Source organism: Aquarana catesbeiana, linkage group LG01 (assembly GCF_042186555.1).
Source record: "Aquarana catesbeiana isolate 2022-GZ linkage group LG01, ASM4218655v1, whole genome shotgun sequence".
Taxonomy (NCBI): domain Eukaryota; kingdom Metazoa; phylum Chordata; class Amphibia; order Anura; family Ranidae; genus Aquarana; species Aquarana catesbeiana.
In genome coordinates, this window is record NC_133324.1 from 879112428 (window position 1) to 879130769 (window position 18342).

The following is an 18342-nucleotide window of genomic DNA, read 5'->3' on the forward strand; positions in this document are numbered from 1 at the left end:
GCATTGTGAAAGAAAATAAAAACAAATTAAAATTGTAAGTAAATACATAAAAATAAAAAACTACACCGTCCACTGCCACATACACACCACCCCCCCTGTACTCCCTTCCCTAGAAGCACTGTGAAAACAAAAAGTTAATTATTTAAAAAATATAATAAACAAAATTGTAAAAAATAATAGTAAGTGAAATTGTAAATAATATTTTTGTAATAAAACAATAAAAACTAAAAACTGCTGACATTGTCCACTGCCCTACTGACACCGTCCGCTACCCCCCAATCATTGTGAAAAAAAAAATACAAAATAAAATAGTAAAAAATAATACTAATAAAAAAATTCTGAGACTGTCCATTGACCTACTGACACCATCCACTGGCCCCCAGCCCCCAAAAAGCATTTTGAAAAAAAAAAAAAAAAATACAAAAAAATTTAATTGTAAAAATATAATAAAATAAAATAAGAAAAATAAAGAACTACTGACACCGTCCACGGCCCTACTGTCAGCATCCTGCACATACTACCCACCGCTGTTCACTCCGCACTCCTCACCTGCGCATTATACCCTACCTACATACACTCCACACTCCTCTCCTGCACACACTACCCACCTCCATACACTCTGCACTCCTCTCCTGCACATACTACCTACCTCCATACACTCCATACTCCTCTTCTGCACATACTACCCACCTCCATACACTCCACATTCCTCTCCTGCACATACCACCCACCTCCATACACTCCTTACTCCACACCTGCACATCATACCCACCTCCATACACTCCGCATTCCTCTCCTGCACATACTACCCACCACCATACACTCCACACTGTACATTCCCTATTTAACATTACTGCATTCTGCACTATGTAAATCATCTCAGACTCCATTAAACCACACCCCTTTAAGCCATGCCCAATATTTAGCGCAATTTAAGCCACGCGCACATTTTGAAACAGCGCACTATTTCATGATACGCCCCTGTCTCCTGCCATGTGTGAAAAATCCATCCGGATGATGCCTGCTACGGCTCCCTGATCTCCTCTACACTCTACAATCCTACACATAGCCAGCATTCTGCAGACAGGAAAAAAAAGGTGAGTAATGAATGTCACTTTCCCATCTCCCTGTGTCTGCTCAGAAACTACACATCCCAGCATACCCACCTATCAATGCAGCCTCATCGGTAGTGCCCATCAGTGCCTCCTATCAGTGCAGCCTCATCAGTGCCCATCAGTGCAGCCCCATCAGTGCCTCCTATCAGTGCAGCCTCATCAGTGCCGCCTATCAGTGCCCTTCAGTGCCTCATATCAGTGTAGCCTATCAGTGCAGCCTCATCAGTGTAGTCATGATGTCACACATATGTTCTATCTTTTGCAGAGGAGGTTTAAAGAAAAAATTATAGAGGATGCCAGATGCAGATCAATGGGGAAATATCTGCCCCTCTATGTGCTGTTTCAACCAAACTGTAAATATACCATGCCATGAAACAGAAGCAGCACATGGGTTTTAGGAGATCCTAGAAAATATTTTATATAAGAAAAATTGTTACATGTAGATAGGGTGTCAGGAGAGTTAATCAGAATACCATGGGGGTTGATTTACTAAAAGCAAATGCACTGTTCACTTTGCAAGAGATTTTTCCCCAGGGCTTAGTGAATGTGGTGAAGATTTGCTGACTTTTACCATCCAATCATATGCAAGCAAAAATGCTCCTTTTTTGTTTTTTAATTTTCCTTGCACATAATTAAAGAGGGAGTCCACCTAAATCCACCAAAAAAAAAAATATTAAAAGCCAGCAGCTACAAATACTGCAGCTGCTGACTTTTAATAAATGGCCACTTACCTGTCCCAGGGTCCAGCGATGTCGGCAGCCGATGCCAATAACCCGCTCGATTCTCGGCAGCTGCCACCGCCATCCTAGGTGAGGGAATCAGGAAGTGAAGCGCTGCGGCTTCACTTCCCTGTTCCCTACTGCGCATGTGCGAGTCGCGCTGCGCATAGTAACTGGTCCCCGCTATCTCCTGGGACCTGTGTGTTCCCAGCAGACAGCGCGGTCGGGACGGGAAGAGGCATAGACTCCCGTGGGAGTCTATGCCAGAAGTGGGTGCAAATACCTGTCTTAGACAGGTATCTGCACCCCCCTCCCCCCTGAAAGGTGCCAAATGTGACACCGGAGGGGGGGAGGGTTCCGAAAAGCGGAAGTTCCATTTTTGTGTGGAACTCCGCTTTAATATTGTTTGCAAAGTGAAATTGTACCACATTCACAAAGCTCGGGCTTTCACACTGGAATGAATGGAGCAGCTGTTTTAGGGCGGTTTGCAGTCGCTATTTTTAACGCTATAGTGCCTGCAAAATGCTCCAGTGTGAAAGGGATCTAAATGTCTACAATAAACTAAAATAAGCAGCAATAAAAATAAATAATGCTATATTACTATTTTTACAGGTGATTTCCAAACCCTAATACATTGTTTGCTGCCCCTCATTTGTATATTTCCTGTTGTGATAATTGTTGGATACCTTATTTGGAAAAGGAAGAAAAGACCAAGTATGTATATAGTTTCTTTTTAAAATTCGAAACCAAATATGTGAAATGCAGGGAACACCATTACTTGTTGAGTGATGTACTTTGCAGTTTTCATGAGCCTTTAATACTTCACTACATAGTAGAGCTGCACAATTAATTGTTAAAAGATTGCGATCTTGATTCAACACCCCTGATGATCTGTATTGCAGAGTTTCCCCATTCTTTCATGCAACAAGTATAGAGAGTTCTCTGCTCACTCTGGCAGTCTGCCAAGTTTTTAACAACATTGTAACTCTTCAGGCTTAGATCAAAGGGATAAAACTTCTGTGTCAATATGCAGAAAGTTTAACCACTTAAAGTCTAAACCTTTTTCTGACACTTGTTTCTTACAGTTAAAATCTGATTTTTTTTTGCTAGAAAATTACTTGGAACCCCCAAACATTATATATATTTTTTAGCAGAGACCCTAGGGAATAAAATGGTGATTGTTGCAATATTTTATGTCACACTGTATTTGCACAGTGGTCTTTCAAGAGCAATTTTTTTGGAAAAATACACGTCAATGAATTAAAAAAAAAAAAAAAATGAAACAGTAAAGTTAGCCCAATTATTTTGTTTAATGTGAAAGATGATGTTACACCGTGAGAATCGTGATCTATCTTCTAAGCAAAAAAATCACAATTCCCCATTTAGCCAAAATCGTGCAGCTCTACTACATAGTACTGTAAGGTGGTTTAGTGGAACATTTGTTTTCCAAAAATGTTTTATTTTGACTTTACAAATACGTTGGTACTAAAAGAAGAGAGAAAGAATCAATTGACATATATTTTCAGAAAAGTGGTCATAGTACAGATCAGGTCTTTGCATACTAGGATAAGAGTCCACAGCAACAGAAAGTCATAAAATAAAAACATAATCCTTTAGAAAGGTAATTGTTATAGCACATGGGGCAAAAAAACATCATAGTGTTGACAAATCCTTTAGGTCCATCTGAGAGGACATGAACTGAGCAAGCATCTGAGAGAACCTAAAGCACACACCAAGTAGAGTCTTCCTAGAGGAAATGCAGAAAGGAGAATCAAGAACAGATACAAGCTTGAGAAAATGCAAAGTTGGAGAGGGAAACCAAATGGGAAAAGAGAGAGGAGGAAAAAATGGGGGAGGAGGTGGGGGGGAAGGAACAAAGGGAGAACATGGAAAGAAAGAGAGATTTGAAGGAGAGAAGAGCGAGAAAGAGTGGAAGGCTTTGACAGATCATTGCCCAGCCTCCTGCCCTAACCCTCAAATCCTAAAGAAGAAGGGGCCTACCTCTATCTGGGCTGAAGTGGAGCATTTTTTACTAACCTTTTTTTTCCGGACCGCTGCTGGGAGCCGCATCGGCATCCAATGTAAACCGAGCCTCAGTGTTCTTGTGGCAACTAGACAACTTAGACAAATTTGTTAATTTGGGAATATCCGAATTTCCGAATAATCGGAAATTGGAAAACTTGAAAATTTGGAAATGGGAAAATTCGAAAATTCTAAATTTTGGAAATTTGAAATTCAAAAATTTACAATTTTGGAAATTCGGAAATTGGAAAATTCGAAAATCTGAAAATTTACAATTTTGGAAATTCGGAAATGTGAAAATCTGAAAATTCTAAGATTTTGAAAATTTGGAAATTCAAAAATTCGGAAATTCAAAATTTCGAAATTTCGGAAATTCAAAATTTCGAAATTTCGGAAATTCCAAATTCGAAAACCCAAAAATTCAACATTTTGGAAATTCGAAAATCCGGAAATTCAAAAATTCAGAAATCCAAAAATAAGAACAAAAATCCTAAAGTAAGAATGAAAATCCGAAAATTAAAAAACCCAAAAACTCGAAAATCGAAAATAGTAACTAACTAATAATAAATTAACTACTACTAACTATTAAATTATAGGTATCGGAATTTCCTTTCAAATTTGGCTATCAGTGAACGTAACGAATATGAATTTATCTGAATTTATGAATTATCCGTAATAACAAATGCCATATCTAAACAAATGGAACGTAGCGAATTAATAATAATAAATAACAATAATAATAATAATAATAAAAACATATTATTATTTATTATTATTTAGTTTCATTCCATTTGTTTAGATGCAGAATTCTTTATTTTATTTTTAATGAGTAACTTCAGATAAATTTATATTCTTTTAGTTCACTAACAGCCAACTTTGAAAGGAAATTCCAGTACTTATAAGTTAGTTAGTTCTAATTTTTGCATTTTTGGATTTTTGTTCTTTCTAATTTTCTGATTTTTCTTTCTTATTTTCGGATTTTTTAATTTTCGGATTTTTAAATTTTCAGATTTTCGAATCTTCGAATTTCCGAATTTTCGGATTTTTGAATTACCGAATTACCGAATTGTCGAATCTTCACATTTTCAAATTCGGAATTTTCGAATTTACGAATTTCGAATTTTCGAATTTCCAAATTGTCAAATTTTCTAATTTTCGAATTCAGAATTACCGAATTCAGAATTTTCGAATTTACGAATTCAGAATTTTCGAATTTACTAATTTTCAAATTTCCAAAAAAAGATTTGCCTTTAGTTATATTCTAAGGATAAAAACATACTGGGGTTGATTTTCTAAAGCAGTTGAGTATTTTTCTTTTGCAAAGTGAATTTTCACTTGGTTAAGTGAATGAGGTAAGGATGTTTTCACCTTAAATTCCCAGTTGCATGCAAGGATATTTTTTATAAATTTACTTTTGCTCTCACATGATTAGATGATTGAAGTTAGCACATTTACAGCTTATTCACAAAAGTGATCAGCCAATATGTCTTTAGTAAATTAACCCCAATGTGTTTTACAGCATATATACCATTTAAATAGTGTAACTAAGATGATAGTCAATAGGAAACAAAATGGGAACTACGTATATGAACATATAAATATGTATATTTTTTTGTGCAATTAACGTTTTTTTTTATGGTGACTCAAATGAAACGAACATGCAGTACTGTGGTACATTCTCTGCCCAACTTCTTATTTCAATTGCCATTTTGCAGCAGTGATAAGCTATAATTAAACAGTAATTTTTTTTTTTAATAATACATGAGAGTAGAATAAAATTGTATTCAAAGTATGCAACCCCCCACCCCCCTCTTCTGATATCATTAAGTAAAAAGGTGTTTCAGGCTATTTCGTATACCTTTCACCTCTAATAAGACCACTGGTATTTTTTTTTTATTAAAACAGTTGCATTTTACCTGTATTTTTCTGGGTATTTCAATAACACATATTTTTTGTTATATTTTCCAAGAGAGGAGAATCTTACAAAAAACTGAACAAGAATCTATGGAACTTCATCACCTGGATGGAGATAATAATGATGTAGATGAGAGCTCCTCTTCTAGCAATTCTGTGACATGGGTAATTGCTTCAGTGTCTTTTCTGTTGTGCCCTGGCTTAGCAATAGTAGGGGGCTAATGCCAATGACAAAATGAAATGAAAACCTTAACTGACATGTATAATGTTTCTCCTTTTTGATGCCAACTGCATTTGGCTTTGCATTCAAGCAAGACAGGCAAGTATTTGTAAAATGTATTCTTGAATATAATCTGGGCAGTGAATACGGGGAGTGCCGTCTAATCACAGAACTATGTCAACAAACTGTGTCAATAAATTATAGTGTGGTAAAACCTGATCTCAGTAACTCAATCTCACCCCAAAAATCCACCACAATAAATAAAGCTCCTCCATCCATACCACCACAATAAATACATCTCCTCCATTGATACCACCACAATATATAAATCTCCTCCATCCATACCACCACAATAAATAAATCTCCTCCATCCATACCACCACAATAAATAAATCTCCTCCATTGATACCACCACAATATATAAATCTCCTCCATCCATACCACCACAATAAATAAATCTCCTCCATCCATACCACCACAATAAATAAATCTCCTCCATCCATACCACCACAATAAATAAATCTCCTACATCCATACCACCACAATAAATAAATCTCCTACATCCATACCACCACAATAAATAAATCTCCTACATCCATACCACCACAATAAATAAATATTCTCCATCCATACCACCACAATAAATAAATCTCCTCCATCTATACCATCACAATAAATAAATCTCCTCCATCTATACCATCACAATAAATAAATCTCCTCCATCCATACCATCACAATAGAACAGAACATCTTGCAGGCCCCTCCTTTATGTTTAGCATTGTGTGCTCCAGCTCATGTGCCAGCCCCATCCATATTGTAACCTAGCGATAAAAAAATAGCTAAATTCTCTCAATCAATATGTATCTGACATGGAAATGGAAACTCACTTTCCTTGCACTTTCCACGTTTAAAATACACTGAGCATGCGATCTGCTGCAGGTATCAATGTAATCCTAATTGCATCCAAAAAGTAGATCACAATCGTAGTACATTTGCCCACACAGGATCACATGGTACTGCAGTATTGTGCGATCCGGTTGCAGTGCGTTTTTAAAAAGTAATGCATGCGCAACTTTGTGTGATCCAGTGTGATTTCAGCCAATTCAAATGAATAGGCTGAAAATCTCATTGCACTGAATCGCACAGGATCACAGAGCACATTCCTGTGCAATTCTGGTGTGAACCGGCACTTACTCAAGATAGCCATGATCAGAAATGTTAGGGGGGTGTTTTTAACCACTTGCCCACAGAGCACTTCACCTCCTTCCTGCCCAGGCCATTTTTCAGCTTTCAGCGCTGTCGCACTTTGAATGACAATTGCGCGGTCATGCTACACTGCACCCAAATGAAATGATGTGCGCTGATGAGGCAGAACTGATGGACACTAATAGGCTGAACTGGTGGGCAATGATGAGGTGGCACTTATGGGCACTGATGAGGCGACACTTATGGGCACTGATTAGGTGGCACTGATGAGGAGGCACTAATATGCAGCACTTATGGGCACTGATAGGTGGCACTGATGAGCATTGATAGGTGGCACTGATGAGCACTGTTAGGTGGCACTGATGGGGACTAATAGGTGGCACTGATTGGCGGCATTGGTGGGCACTGATAGGCAGCACGGATAGGTGGTACTGATGGGCACTGATGGGTGACACTGATGGGCGTTGATGGACAGCAGTGATGGGCATTGATGGGCAGCACTGACAGGCGGAACTGATAGCCAGCACTGACTAGCATCACTAATGGGCACTGATTGGTGGCACTTGTGGGCAGTTGTGGGCGCTGATTGCTGGCACTGGTAGGCACTCATCGCTGGCACTGATTTGTGTAGATGTCTCCTCTGAGGAGATGCCGCTGTTCGGCTCTCCTCTCCTCACACTTTGTCAGTGTGAGGCGAGGAGCACCGATTACCGGTGTTCTGCCGAGAAAGTTTCCCTCGGCGGATAAGGACCCCCCTGTACTGCGCAATACGAGCCGGCGGAAATAGCCGAAGGCGAATAGTTCTAAATCAGCTGTACACGGCGCCTGTAAGAGGGCCCCTCGCGGGCTCGCTTTGCTCGCCATGCTTTGGGCACGGCCTCGCTTCGCTCGGCACTTTTTTATTCTACCTCTAGGTCCACTTGGATGGTGGGGCTTGAACCTGGACCCAGGGAGCAGGCGCCGTGTACAGCTGATTGAAGGTTTTCAGGTTTGGCTATTTTCGGTGGCTCCTTAGTCGTTCGTACTGCGCAAGAGCTGCGCCTACGCAGTACATGGGGGGGTCCTTATCCGCCGGGAGAACTTTCTCGGCAAGACACCGGCATCTATGTGTTTATATGTGACCGGCTGTGATTGGACACAGCCGATCATATGGTTAAAGAGCCGCGGAAGCGGCTCTTTACAGAGATCGGGGTTGCGCCGTGTCCTAGCAACACGCAAAGACATACTTGGGGGGCACACCCTAAAATGCTTTACATTCAAGATGGTGCTGGTATAAGACCAAAAACAGTACAAAACAGATTACAGCGCACACATACAAAAATTACATTTATCCTGCAAGGCTAGTTAAAAACACCTGAACATATTAAAAAAAACGGGGGTTTGGTCACACTATATGGTCATATAGTGCTAAGCCCACTTATTGCTTCGAGCTTCCTGTTTTTTTTTTGTCAAAGCTTAATTGTACAAGCTGAAGTTAGAAGCTGATTGGCTACTATGTACAGCTGCAACAGATTCTGAGTGCTCCAGTTTTATTAAATCAACCCAACTAAATGAGATTTATGGATGGCGGAGTAGCAGTGAGCAAACAATACACTCACAGTTGTCCCTGGTCACAGACACCTGTTCGGCAGAGAACAGCCAACACTCAGCTGCTTGCAATTCTGACCAATAAACCATACAATAAAAAATCAGTTCATCTGAAAAATGTTTCAGACGCTCAAACTGATGCAAGACTCTACACCATTCCACTTGTGTAATATATGTTACAAATATACAGATGTTGGGAAATAGAGAACTGAAATATAAGTCCCCATCTGCTAAAAATAATAAATAGTGAAACAGCCTGTGTTCTCATTGAAATCACAACCCTTTTTTTTTTTTAATGTGGTTAGCTATATGTACCAGGCAAATGCATATATGGAGCTTTTGCATTAGGCAGCGCAAAGGGCAAAGCTCAAGTACAAAGCAGTCAGATTTTGGTATACTAAAGTCTGATAACACCAACAAAAATTTGAATGAACAACCCTGATAGAATTCCAAAAGGATCCCCTCCCCTGGTGAGCTGTCAAATCTGGCTCTGCTGTCTGTTCAACATTCTAGAAAATTTGCTGGTCTGCGGGCCTTGAAGTAAATTGGTAAAGGACTCCAAGGAATTAGTATGATCCAAATGAGGTAATTTATGCTATGATAATGTTATCATACCCAGAAGGAAGCCATGCCATCTTTATACATTAGGTGAAAGCCTTGTTAATTGGAGGACCTATTTTGGTGCTCCAAAACAGCACTTCGTAGCTCTGGGCTTTTGGTTGTGGTGGTTAATCTAACCCTAACCCTTAACCCTTCGCCTACCTTTAACCACTTCATCACTGGAGTCAGTCACACCCTTCCTGCCCAAGCCAATTTTCAGCTTTCAGCGCTGTCACATTTTGAATGACAATTGCGCAGTCATGCAACGCTGTACCCAAATTAAATTTGTATTTTTTTTCAGACAAATTGAGCTTTCTTTTGGTGGTATTTAATCACCACTGTGTTTTTTTATTTTTTTCTAAAAAAAATGAAAAAAGACTGAAAATTTTTTGAGAAAAAAATGTTTTTCTTAGTTTCCGTCAGAAAATGTTGTAAATAAGTAATTTTCTCCTTCATTAATGTGCACTGATGAGGCGGCACTGATGGGCACTGATAGGCTGCACTGATGGGCACTGATGAGGCAGCACTGAAGGGCACTGATTAGGTGGCATTGATGAGGAGGCACTAATATGCTGCACTTATGGGCACTGATGGGTGGCACTAATAGGCAGCACTAATGGGCACTGATTAGCAGGAACTGATGGGCACTGATGAGCGACACTGATGAGCAGGCACTGATGGGCACTAAAAGGCAGCACTGATTGGTGTCACTGATGAGCACCGACTGGTGTCACTGATGGGCACAGACTGGCATAACTTGCTTGGCACTGTTGGGGCTGCACTGTAATCAAGGCACAGTCTCCACGGCGAGGAGATGCCACTGATCGGCTCTCCTCACCTCACACTCCCACAGTGTGAGGCGAGGAGAGCCAACTAAGGGCACTTCCGCATTTGTGATTGGACACAGCCGATCACATGGGTAAAGAGCCGCGTCATCGGCTCTTTACCAAGCTCGGGGTCACACCGTGTCCTAGGGACACAGCGGGTCCACGATCACTGTGCAGCAGACCCGGCGGGTGAGTGAAAGTGGTGACACTGGGGCAACATATCGTCATCATATGACATCACCCCAGAATGAGAGGGGATTCCGCCCACCATCATTTCCCTATACGGCGGGCAGGAGGATGTCAAAATAAAATTGCTCTTAAATCCATTATATTTCCCTCAATACTTCAAAGTATATGTAAGGTCAAAAGTGTTTTTGCTTAGAATAGAGTGGAGCGCGTTAGAACCTCTACTGCTGTGATTGGGAGACTTACCCTCACTATTGACCTTGATGACCACTATCTCCAGTACAAAAAAGTGATGGAAAATCTAAAATGCTTCAAATGTTTCAGAACAGGGGGCGAGGGAAACTCTTTCAATAAGGAACCGGTTTCTGATGACAACTGTCTAAGAGGGGAATTCCATCACTTTTGAGAGAGCTTCTCATCATTCCCGTGGTGTCTTGCAAAGAGGGATGGGAAATCCCAACAGGACACAGACACCGAAAAAAACACAGCTGAAAAGCATCTTCACTATATTCTCTACTTTATTAAAAAATAAATGAAAAAGATTTGACATTACATACACTTGAAGGGGCTTCTTTATAAAGCGCAGGGCCGGATTTCCCACAAGGCCACCAAGGCCAGGCCTCGGGGCGGCAGTGGTACAGGGGCGGCGCCGCTCCTGCAAAGAATTCTCGGCCGCCCCCCACACTAACATAGCAGCATGTGATGCAGCGCACCCGGGCGTCAGAGAGGTGGGGGCGCTGAAGCACTAGAGTGCTCCTCTCCCTCCTCCTCCTCCTCTCTGTGTGTGTCCAGACTGAGGCGGCGTCCTCCGCTGGTCACCGCCGCTGCTGGTTTTTCGAGGCTCAAGCCTGTCCCCCCTCCCTCCTTCTGTCAGAGAAGGAGAGCAGCCGAAGGAGATCGGAGCGGCTGGTCTCTGTGCGGGGGAGGGAGGGGGGCGCGTGTTCTCCTGTGTCCTCCTGTGTCTCTCACTCCCGCCCAAGCCTGTCTCTATCTGTACACTTATGGAGGGGGGGTTGTCCTGGGGGGTCTGTACTAGTGAAGGGGGGGTTTGTCCTGGGATGTCTGCACTAATGGAGGGGGGGTTGTCCTGGGGGTCTGTACTAGTGAAGGGGGGGGTTTGTCCTGGGATGTCTGTACTAATGGAGGGGGGGTTGTCCTGGGGGTCTGTACTAGTGAAGGGGGGGTTTGTCCTGGGATGTCTGTACTAATGAAGGGGGGGGTTGTCCGGGGGGGTTTGTACTAATGGAGGGGGGTTTGTCCTGGGGGGGTCTGTACTAATAAAGGGAGGGGTGGTTTGTCCTGGGGGGTCTGTGCTAATGGACGGGGTTGACCTGGGGGGGGGTTGTACTAATGGAGAGGGGGTTGTCCTGGGGGGGTTGTACTAATGGAGGGGGAGTTGTCTGGGGGGGTTCGTACTAATAGAGGGGGGTTTGTTCTGGGGGGGTCTGTACTAATGAAGGGAGGGAGGTTTGTCCTGGGGGGATCTGTACTAATGAAGGGAGGGGGGTTTGTCCTGGGGGGATCTGTACTAATGAAGGGAGGGGGGTTTGTCCTGGGGGGATCTGTACTAATGAAGGGAGGGGGGTTTGTCCTGGTGGGGGTCTGTACTAATGAAGGGAGGGGGGTTTGTCCTGGGGGGATCTGTACTAATGAAGGGAGGGGGGTTTGTCCTGGTGGGGGTCTGTACTAATGGATGGGGGTTTGTCCTGGGGGGGTCTGTCCTGGGGGGGTCTACACCCAGGAAAGTACACCCAGGACTCCAGAGGGAGAGGACACTGCTGAGGGAAAACCATTAGAGAGAGAACCCCGCTGCCCTGTGCCACCAGAGGGAAAGACACACAGCCTGGTGCCATCCCTGGTGGAGAAAGGAATGGAGTCATTGCAGGAATACAGATCTGGGTGCTACTCAGCGGACTCGTCATGGGCAATTCAGAGTGAGCTGACTCCTGATCAGGGGAACAGTTGCTGTATCGCTGGGTCAGGTGAGAGGGCCGATCGGCCATTATCTACTAATGTCTATAGGAACTGCAGTCTCTGACCGTCTCCTGTATCATGTCTGCAGTCTCTGACCATCTCCTGTACTATGATTGCAGTCTCTGACCATCTCTTGTATCATGTCTGCAGTCTTTGACCGTATTATGTCTGGGGGCTCTTTCTGGTGGTGTGTGTGTGTGTGGGGGGGCGGCATTGAAGGGCCCGGCCTTGGGGCGGCAAAGGGAGTAAATCCGGGCCTGATAAAGCGGTTATTATGAAATTCACCAAACATTCACTGCAGGTAAATCTCCTTGGTGCTTGTGTTTTAAATGACAGTGGTTGATTCACTGTCAGTGAATGCTTGCCTGGTGATGTCAACACCATGAAATTAAAGGTTACCTTTTCTTCTGTGGATTTACAGGCTATATCAACACTTTATGAGTCATTTGACTACTTTGCAATGAAGAACAAAGATGAGAAGCCTGCAGAGAGCTCTGACAAAGATGCTGCCTTTTCCAATGGTCCTGCTGCCAGCTCCAGCGATCCTGCTGCCTGCTCCGATGATCCTGCCACCTGCTCCGATGATAATGCTGCCTGCTATGAGCAGATTACTGCCTTCTCTACTGAAGCCACTATTTGTCCCAATAAACCCGCTGCCTGTTCAGGCAAAAAAAGGAGAAGTACAAGGAAATGAACTAGTTTTAATACTTGCTTGCAAAAAATGAACTAACGTTTCACATTCAACACAGTATTAGTGATATCAAATTTAATTGTTAATGAGATTTTAAAAAAAACTTTTTTTATGGACATACAGATGATAATAGTTAGAGAAACGATTATTATGAACAGTATCTGTCAAGACTGAGGTATAGTGACCACATTTCCAAACTGCCATTCAGGGACAACCCCCCCTTCCCAAAAAAATATAATTTTAAAACTCTTGCCAATGAGGGTTTTAGAACAGCGGTCCCCGACCTTTGTACCGGGGGGGGATTCGGTTGGGTGATGGGAGAATAATGTCTGGTTGCTAGATGCCAGGTGGCTGTAGCAACCAGTGGCCTGGCCAGTAGAAGAGTCTCTCAAGTGATGGCAGAGGCAGAGCGAGCACCAGCGCTATGGCGGGGTTTGCTCCTCTGTCAGCTTTATTCCAGGACACTGTATTGTCCCGGAATGAAGGTGCCCCGAGACCTGGGACAGACCTGCCGATTGCGGTAAAGTCCCGGGCAATCCGGGACATGTGGTCACCCTAGACTAAGGTAGGGTTGGCAAAGCAAGGAGTGGAAAAAATGCCCTTGTGGCCACTCTAGGTTTTAACAAATGAGGAGAGAAAGTGGACTAGTTCCTTTCATGGTTAGCAACAATTTCACAGTACAGTATTAGGCCAGAAGCTGTATGCACTGCATAAGTGGAAGACCTACATGACCGAGTTTGCAAGTCTAGACTGTAGTTAGTGCAGGGTTAAATAATGTCTTACCTTATTGATGGGGGAGAAAGGTGTGGCAGGGTGTATCTCTAGTGGTCTGATAAGAGGGAGAAGTTGCCTCAAGGGTCAGTTGGAGCAGTGACAGCATCGAACAAGGTTCTCGTGCCCTTCCTCCCCTCCATGCTTTAGGTCTGGTTATTTTTTTTTCCTTCTTCCTCCTCTTGCATTTCTTTTCTCCTCCTATGCCAAGATGATTTTGGTTGGTCATTGTGGGTATTGTTTCCTAAGAGTTCACTGTTGGGGGGGAACTGGTAGTGTCATAGAAGCAGGCAGGGGTGTCAGGGTTTTTGAAGGCGAGGATGGTTTAAAAGTTCTTGGAGAATGATGAGTTGGGCATATCCAAGGTATGGGTGTACCTTTCCTACTAAATTACATCAGTAACGTGTTATTGGGCTGTATCGGGTGGTAACTTGGTAAGCAATTGTTTCTTAAGCAGTGTAATTGCAGCTGGGGGCCTTGATATGGAAGTTCGGTGGCAGATACAGCCGGTTGGTAGATCACATACAGTATGCCTTCAAAGACTTACTAGAAGGTCAGTTATCTGCATTATTGTTATTTTTGAATGTAATGTTAAAAGCCATAATTTTGCTATTTATGGCTATTTAATAAAAAGGCTGCTATGGCCATTTAAATGAATAAAAATAAATAAAGATGGCCGTTGTATGATTTATTCATAAAATTAGGGATTCCTTGTAATTTTGATAAGATCATGGCAGCCTTAACTTTGGCAATAACTCAGGTATATGAACAGTCATAAAAAGAAGGATTTTTTTTTGGAATGATGGACTTTGTAGGCATAACACAACAATTTTTATATAAAAAAAAAATGTTTTAACAAATTTTATAACAAAATTAAAATACAAGAACACATACAAAACCTTGCATGTTTTAACAAAGAGTGCCTATGAGCATAATGATCATACTATCAAAAAATCAGGTTAGATAATAAATAAATCGGATAATCGAATAATGTGCTTATATCAAAGACAACAATTATCAAACAGACAGATGGGGGTAGATTTACTAAAGCTGGTGCACTCAGAATCTGGTGCAGCTGTGCATGGTAGCCAATCAGCTTCTAACCTCAGCTTGTTCAATTAAGCTTTGGCAATAATGCCCCTTTCACACTGGGGCGGTGGGGGCGTCAGCGGTACAACAGCACTATTTTTAGCGCTGCTGTACCGTCGTTCTTGCAGCTGTATTCAGCCGCTAGCGGTGCGGTTTTAACCCCCGCTAGCGGCCGAAAAAGGGTTAAAATCACTCGTACAGCGCGGCTATAGCCGCGGTATTGCCGCGTTATAGCCGCGCTGTCCCATTGATTTCAATGGGCAGGAGCGGTTTAGGAGCGGTGAATACACCGCTCCTTCACCGCTCCGAAGAAGCGGTTTGCAGGACTTTTTTCACCGTCCTGCCAGCGCACCGCTTCAGTGTGAAAGCCCTCGGGCTTTCACACTGAACAAACAGCGGAGGCTGTTTAGGGGCGGTTTGCAGGCGGTATTTTTAGTGCAATACCGCCTGCAAACCGCCTCAGTGTGAAAGGGGTCTAAGGCTGTGTTCACACTGGTCCGATAAACGCTCTGACATTGGGAGCTCATGTCGCATGACGTGTGAAATCCAATGTTTCCCTATGGGAGCCGTCCTAACTGGTCCGACACAAGTCGTTCCGACTTTAGAAATGCTCCCTGTACTACTTTGGTCCGACTTTGATCCTACTTCAGCCTATTGACTATCATTGAAGTCGGATCAAAGTCGGATCGCCGTCTCGCACGATCCGACTTCGGCACGCGACTTGTGCTCAGATGATCTTGAGGGGGAACTCCGCGCCAAATTTTAAATAAAAAACCGGCATGGGTCCCCCCCAAGAGCATACCAGGCCTCTAGGTCTGGTATGGACCTTGAGGGGAACCCCCTACGCCGAAAAAACAGCGTGGGGGTTCCCCCCAATCCATACCAGACCCATATCCGAGCACGCAGCCCGGCCGGTCAGGAATGGGGGTGGGGACGAGCGCCCCCCCTCCTGAACCGTACCAGGCCGCATGCCCTCAACATGGGGGGGTTGGTGCCTTGGGGGAGGGGGGCACGCTGCGGCCCCCCCACCCCAAAGCACCTTGCCCCCATGTTGATGAGGACAAGGGCCTCTTCCCGACAAATGTGTAAAAAATACGTGCAGCGCTAAAAAAATATATAAGTGTGTCAACATTAATATGTAAATTAGTGACTATAAAACAACTATAAGGTAATAATGATCAACACAATAAACATTGGTGAGGTGTATATAATGTCCCAAAGAAATGTGTTAGGTATGGATATGTCCAGGAGTAAAGTCAAAGACTAGAGTCAATTCATATAGGTAGAAGATGTCTTCTCAAACACAGGGGGTGCTTGGATACATGATGTTGACTGAAGACTGGAAAACACATCAATCACAGACGACATGTCATAAGTATCTAGAGTTAGGTACTCTTACCAGATCCAGTGGGACGTATCAGCCATATAGCAGTACGTCTGTCAGAGCTTGTGTAAGTAGCCTCCCGTGAACTCTCCCCAAAAGGTTCACCCTTCGGTCGCGATCTCCGATAGGTAGGTAATCACTTGGGTCACAGTCACCGATAGCCAGGGCAGTCAACGATGGGAATGGTCAGCTCACTCCCACACTCTCCGGTTCTGGGCAGGTTCAGAAGGTCTCCAGAAACCAATCATAGATGAAATCATGGAGAAAAAAGAAAAAAAGGGCTCCACATGGCGTAGGTCAAAAATAAAAGGGATTTATTGAATAAAAGCCTTACAAGATAAAACGTGATCACTGAATAAAAATAGGTGGCAATGTGGAAAGCTTAAACGCGTTTTTATTGACACTTTTCCCTAGGTGAATGGGTAGGGCTCCCGGATTCCAATAAGCCCTCCGCCCGCAGACCCCGACAACCAACGGCCAGGGTTGTCGGGAAGAGGCCCTTGTCCTCATCAACATGGGGACAAGGTGCTTTGGGGTGGGGGGCCCGCAGCGCGCTCCCCTCTCCCCCAAGGCACCAACCCCCCCATGTTGAGGGCATGCGGCCTGGTACGGTTCAGGAGGGGGGGCGCTCGCTCGTCCCCACCCCCATTCCTGTCCGGCCGGGCTGCGTGCTCGGATAAGGGTCTGGTATGGATTTGGGGGGACCCCCATGCTGTTTTTTCGGCGTAGGGGGTTCCCCTTAAGGTCCATACCAGACCCAAGGGCCTGGTGTGCTCTTGGAGGGGGAACGCCGTTTTTTTATTTAAAATTTGGCGCAGAGTTCCCCCTAAAGATTCATACCAAACACAGTGGCGGGCATTGGCAGGGATCCAAGTCGGATCCCCGTTCATTGAAAGTCGGACACATGCCGGCTTCATGTCACAAGTCGGATCCAAAGTAGGACAGCTGTCGTGTCGCACCAGTGTGAACCCAGCCTAAAACCCAGAAGCTGATTAGTTTCTATGCAGAAGTGGGCCTGATTTTGCACTTTCCAGCTTTAGTAAATAAACCCCATAGTGTATTATATATGACTCAGCTCAACTTGCTCTACATGTTACGCATTCAATTATGCTTCATGAGGAGCTTTGGCGTATTCTATGGACAAAAAGATATGCATAAGTTCATGACAATTTACATATATAACATATGTATTAGTACATTATATTATATTGTTGCTACCGCGACCTTGGCAGTTAAGACCAAAGCCCCTGGCCGAAGCGTAGTCCCCTGTTGCCAAGGAATACAGCCAATGTATTAAAAGAAAAGAAAAAAGAAAAAAAAAATAAAGAAAAAAGAAAAAGAAAGAACAGAAGAAAAAGGAAAGAGAGAGAAAAAGAGGAAGGAAGCAAGGAGAAGGGAGGGGGAGGGGGAAAGGAAAAGAGAAAAAGGTGAAGAAGGGAGAAGGGGAACAAGCAAAAAGAGTGATTTTTGGTGTGGATTATGGTCAACTATGGGAACAGGTGTAACATTAAAGAATTTTTTGTGATGGAATAAGCAGTAATAAGAGACTCTGTCAATATAGATAAATAAAGATATAGTTGCTGCCAATTAGTTACTTACATTTCCAGATACGAAGGGTAGAATTAAAATAAATTGAGCGGGGAAGGATATTCTAGATCTTGGTTGGCGACCAAAGGAAAGGAGAAGAGGGAACTTCTTAGTCCTATTAGGGTAATCTGTATATAATATACATGTATATAATATAGATTCAATAGTACATATTTAAGCCTAATTTAAATTTTAAAATACTTATTATAAGTAGATAAGAAAGATGTAGCTTGTTGTATCTATAATCTCACCTATTACTAGACACACTGGGGTGACTAATGATGTCTGATATACATGGAAACATCTGAAAGTGCCCAGCTATGAATTAGGTCAGTCTGAGAAACTCCCAATAATAGAGAACCAATAATCCAGAGGGGAATAGATATTCCCTGGTAACTATCTTTTTAAAAACGGGGGAGGGAAAGAGGGGAGAAATTGAGGAGAATCTTG

The 18342-nt window shown here is 43.2% G+C and overlaps 1 protein-coding gene across 1 annotated transcript in view; it reads left to right on the forward strand.

Annotated features, from left to right (window-relative positions):
- Positions 1-14507, forward strand: part of LOC141117554 (uncharacterized) — a 28292-nt gene extending 13785 nt beyond the window's left edge. Inside the window, exons 3-5 of the mRNA XM_073610463.1 lie at positions 2447-2548; positions 5826-5935; positions 12792-14507. Coding sequence (XP_073466564.1) covers positions 2447-2548; positions 5826-5935; positions 12792-13064 — 485 coding nt within the window. The 3' untranslated portion in view covers positions 13065-14507. The remainder of the gene's footprint in view (positions 1-2446; positions 2549-5825; positions 5936-12791) is intronic.
- The last annotated feature ends 3835 nt before the right edge of the window (positions 14508-18342 follow it).